General features: G+C 37.1%; 1 protein-coding gene across 1 annotated transcript; it reads right to left on the bottom strand.

The window, feature by feature from the left end:
* Nucleotides 1-1763: 1763 nt before the first annotated feature.
* Nucleotides 1764-3158, bottom strand: LOC135222481 (uncharacterized protein K02A2.6-like). Its single transcript, XM_064260565.1, has one exon. The coding sequence runs from the start codon at nucleotides 3156-3158 to the stop codon at nucleotides 1764-1766; it is 1395 nt and encodes a 464-aa protein (XP_064116635.1).
* Nucleotides 3159-5590: the final 2432 nt, after the last annotated feature.

Below are 5590 nucleotides of genomic sequence, written 5' to 3'. Positions count from 1 at the left end.
GGAGTCCATCACTTTTCTTACTATGTGCGCCGTTTCTAGGATCACACTCTTCTGCATGAGTCCTTGAGCTACTTCAGCCTCTAGTTTTTCTAGATTCCTTTTCAGGGATCTTGCTTAGTGTTCCTATGATTATGAGTGCAATTTACACTGGCATAGCCCATATCCTTCTTATTTCTATTTTCAGGTCTTGATACTTATCCATTTTTTCCCTCTCTTTCTCTTCAACTCTGGTGTCCCATGGTATTACGACATCAATGAGTGATACTTCTTCTTTGACTTTGTCCAATGAACGTCACGTCTGGTCTGTTTGCACGTATCACCCTATCCGTTCTGATACCATAGTCCCAGAGGATCTTTGCGTGATCGTTTTCTATCACTCCCTCAGGTTGGTGCTCGTACCACTTATTACTACAAGGTAGCTGATGTTTCTTGCACAGGCTCCAGTGGAGGGCTTTTGCCACTGAATCATGTCTCTTTTTGTACTGGTTCTGTGCAAGTGCCGGGCATTCGCTTGCTATGTGGTTTATGGTTTCATTTTTCGTATTGCACTTCCTACATATGAGAGAGATGTTATTTCCGTCTATCGTTCTTTGGACATATCTGGTTCTTAGGGCCTGATCTTGTGCCGCTGTTATCATTCCTTCAGTTTCCTTCTTTTGCTCTCCCCTCTGTAGCCATTGCCATGTGTTATCACTGGCTAGTTCTTTAGTCTGTCTCATGTATTGTCCGTGCATTGGTTTGTTGTGCCAGTCCTCTGTTCTGTCTGTCATTCTCCTGTCTCTGTATATATGTGGGTCTTCGTCTACTTTTATTAGTCCTTCTTCCCATGCACTCTTTAGCCACTCGTCTTCACTGGTTTTCAGATATTGCCCCAGTGCTCTGTTCTCGATGTTGACACAGTCCTCTATACTTAGTAGTCCTCTCCCTCCTTCCTTTCGTGTTATGTATAGTCTGTCCGTATTTGCTCTTGGGTGTAGTGCTTTGTGTATTGTCACATGTTTCCTGGTTTTCTGATCTATGCTGCGGAGTTCTGCCTTCGTCCATTCCACTATTCCTGCGCTGTATCTGATTACTGGCACTGCCCATGTGTTTAAGGCTTTTATCATATTTCGGCGTCTTGAGTTTTGACTTGAGTATCGCCTTGAGTCTCTGCATATATTCTTTCCTGATCGTGTCCTTCATCTCTTGGTGTTTTATATCCCCTCCTTCCATTATTCCCAGGTATTTGTATCCTGTCTCATCTATGTGTTTGATGTTGCTCCCATCTGGTAGCTTTATCCTGTCTCGATGTCGTGCATTGGAGGTGATATTCATGATATAAACTCACATGTTACAACTTAACTTTATTGTAATGAGCGGGGTTACAGCAACAACAACACACGCCGACATCTGGCGGTGGCATCAGGAATCATGGAACTGTTGGTAGCGTTCTCAACAATACAATTATCATAATTACTGAATAATTATTAATAATATAACATCTTTTCTTCTTTTAAAATTAAATTTATTTGGATGGATTATCAGTTAAAATACCACACTGAATTTACTTTGATATGTTACTGGTTGGGACTATAATCAGCTCTAAAGGTTATTAACATTCAAAACATTGTACACCATTATAATAGACATGTGGTTGTACCTGTTCAAATTAAAATATTCATTCTTAGTATAAAATTAAACATGCCATTCAAGAATATACATACCAAATCGATACACTTCATAATCATAACATTTATATGACATTAAAGAAATTGCGTACAACATCAATACATTTCATAATCAGAATACTTAGAAGGTAATTTATTTCTGGTTGACCTTGTCTGTCTTTCACTTTCAACTTTATTTTCCACTTTGACAGGAGTTTCAATTTCATTACCAATAAGGTCAATAGTTACTGGTTCATTTACCTTGGGCATATGCACATCACTTGGGGTTTCTTTCAACTGAACTCTATTCCTTCTAAATAGCTTGCCTTCACTTTCAATTAGATAAGACTTTTCATCTAATCGTTCCACAACTTTTCCTTTTTCCCAGGCCTTTTTGCCCAAAACATAAGGTTTAAGACATACATTATCTCCTTCATGCAAAATACTTAAATCTTTAGCATTTTTATCATAATAGAATTTACTCTTAGCATTTTTTATTTTCTTCTTTACCTTAGCCAACTCTAAATTTACATTTTGATTTTCAAGTAACTTGGATAACATTGGTAATTTGGTACGTGTTCTCCTACCTAGGTTATACTGTAATGGGCTGGCGTCTTTACCAGTAGTAGGAGTATTCCTATGGTCCAAAATGGCTAGATAGGGATCTTTATTACTTTCAACAGCTTTTCTAATTAAACGTTTAGTTGTTTTCACTGCAGATTCGACCATACCATTAGATTGGGCATGTGTAGGGCTACTTGTCCTATGCTCGAAATCATAATCAGTTGCAAACTGTTTGAAATTTTCATTTACAAATTGGGGTCCATTATCACTAATCAATACACAGGGCAATCCATACCTAGCAAAATGAGATTTAAGTTTTCTAATCACTGTACTGGCTAATGTGTTTTCTAGGTAGTCAATTTCCCAAAAATTGCTGAAGTAATCAACAGTTATAAGATAATTATGCTTTTCAATACTCATTAGATCAACTCCAACCTTTTGCCATGGCCGATCAGCAATTTCATGATTAATTAAAGTTTCCTTTTGTTGAGCACAAGGGAATTTATTACAAATTTCACATGATAAGATGAATTGCTTTATGTCAGAGTTCATTCCTGGCCAATAGATACATTCTCTGGCTCTCCGTAGACAGCCCTCAATTCCTATATGTGCTGAATGAATGACCTGCATTATCTTATGTCTGAGGTTTAATGGAATGACTATTCTATTACTCTTAAAAATTAACCCGTCTTGAACTGAGTACTCATCCTTAGTATGACTATAGGCTCTGACTACATTAGGTATCTCATCATTTCCTTCTGGCCAACCTTTTAAGATTAAGGATTTTAAAATTTGCAAAGTCTCATCCTGGTCTGTTTCATATTTAATTTCATCAAGACACTCTTTTCTTACTGGCAAATAATCAAGCATGTTAACTTGCTCAAATTCACTTTCTTTATAATTATCTAATGGCAAATAAGATCTTGAGAGTGCATCAGCCACATACATTTCCTTACCTTTTTTATGTATGATTTCAACATCGTACTGTAGAATGTTAAGCAACATTCCTTGCAGTCGCTTGGGAGCATTACACAAGGGTTTCAAGACTAAAAACAATAGCAAGTGTTTCTTTTTCAATTTGTGCGTACCTTTTTTCGGTTTCTGATAAAGCACGGCTAGCAAAAGCAATTGGTTTACCACACTGTAACAATACTGAACCTAGCCCATTTTGCGAAGCATCACACTGTATGATAAGGTCTAAGTTTGGGTCATAGTACTGCAGTATTGGGGCATTAGTGATTAGCCTTTTTGACTCAATGAAAGATTTTTCCTGTTTTTCTGTCCAATTCCATTCGGTATTTTGATGAGTTAATTTTCTTATTGGTTCTAACACCTCAGATAAATTAGGAAGGAATTTACTTAAGTAATTAACCATACCTGTAAACTCTTTAACACCAGTTACATCAGTAGGTGGTTTCATATTCAGTATAGCTTCCACCTTTTTAGGGTCCGGCATGAGACCTTTACTTGTGATTTTATGACCTAAGAAAGCGATTTCAGATTTTCTTAATACGGCCTTAGACTTATTAAGTTTTATACCCTTAGCCTGGCACCTTTCCAAAAATTTGATCATCTTACTATCATGGTCTTTAACAGCTTCCTCATACGTTTCACCTACACCATAAATTATAACATCGTCAGCAATACATACAACACCATCAAGATTCTCAAGATTCAAGAGTAACTGTTTTTGGAAAATCTCACCACTAACATTTAAACCGAATGGTAGTCTGAGCCACCTGTAGTGACCAAAAGGGGTTTGAAAAGTGGTTAAAAAACTAGATTTTTCATCAAAAACACAATGCCAATACCCACTGGCCAAATCAAAAGATGAAAACACCTTTGCCTTTGACAGTTGGGATAGAATATCATCAATTACAGGGGTAGGATGATGTTCCCTTTTCAGAGACTTGTTTAAAGCTTGTGGATCTATACAAATTCTTAAATCCTTATTTTTCTTTTCAGCTACAACCATCCGACTCACCCAGTCAGTAGGTTGGTCAACTTTAGCTATTATTTTATGTTTTTCCATTTCATTTATTTTCTTACATACTCTGTTTTTAAGGTTAATTGGAACTCTGCATTTAGGAATCACTACTGGTTCTGCATTTGTGTCAATGGTTAGTCTAACAACATTTTGGAATGTACCCACATCAGTATTAAATACATTGTCATATTTATCAAGTACATCTTTAGTTGCAGAAACATTTTCATAATTAACTGTAATAAGTCCCATTTGCTCTGATGTTCTTTTACTTAATAATGGAGTGTATTTACAATCAACAACCAAAAATTCAAGGTTATATTTCTTCCTATTCTTGCAATTTCTAATTACTAACCTGCACTTTCCCTTAGGTCTAACTGTGTCTAAAGTCCACACTTCTAGGGTAGTGTCACAAGGCTTTAGATTGACATTAGGAATTAAATATTGAGGAATTACATTTACGCTAGCTCCACAATCTACTTGAAATTTGATTATTTTACCATTAACTTCAAAATCAGCTTCAATTAGCTTATCCTTTTACTAGACACTTTAAGCAAATATTCACATTCAGATTCATCTGAACTACTCACATCAAAGTCATTGTCATTACCTGATACATAATTTATTTTCATACTTTTACATTTAACAGCATACTGATTATATTTACCACATTTTGTACATTTCTTACCATGAGCTGGGCACTTTTCCTTACGCCATTCATGTTTTTCCCCACAAAATTTGCAAGGGCGCAACTTATTTGTAGGAATACTGGGTCTACTGGACTTAGGCCTACCTTCATTATTTTCATGCCTAGGCCTACCATCATGGTCTGCGTCGTGTCTACTACCAGTAGTCTTCTCCCTTCTAGGCGTTTCTCTCACTTTGGCCACACTGTCATTGGTCTGGCGGGGAGTAGACTTGATGACGTCCATCTGCCTTTTGCTTGCTTGAAAGGCCACACACAAATCCAATGTCTTCTCAAGGGTAAGGTCTTCAACTTCAAATAACTTCTGACGAAGTTTGTCCTCAGTACATCCAAACACCACTTGGTCCCTCAGCTGCTTGTCTCGTTGGTTACCATAGTTGCAGTCCTTCACAAGAATTTTCAATCTGGTAACATAGGCTTCCAATGTTTCGTTTGTTTCCTGCATACATCTTCGAAACTTGTACCTTGCTACAAGTTCATTCTTGCGCGGAGAAAAATAGACGTCAAATTTCGCCAAAACATCCTTCAACACATTGGCTGGATTAGGGTCACCGGTTGCTGGGACTGGAAATTCGAAAGAGTTGTAAATCTGTAGAAGTTCTTCACCTCCAATGTTTAAAAGTAGGGCCACCTTAGTCTCTTCAGGTTTATTGTCCTTCTCAGAAGCAAGTAAATAAATCTCGAACCGTT

Source organism: Macrobrachium nipponense, chromosome 3 (assembly GCF_015104395.2).
Source record: "Macrobrachium nipponense isolate FS-2020 chromosome 3, ASM1510439v2, whole genome shotgun sequence".
NCBI lineage: Eukaryota > Metazoa > Arthropoda > Malacostraca > Decapoda > Palaemonidae > Macrobrachium > Macrobrachium nipponense.
Note: the sequence above shows the minus strand (reverse complement) of the source record. Positions and strands in the feature narration are given on the sequence as shown.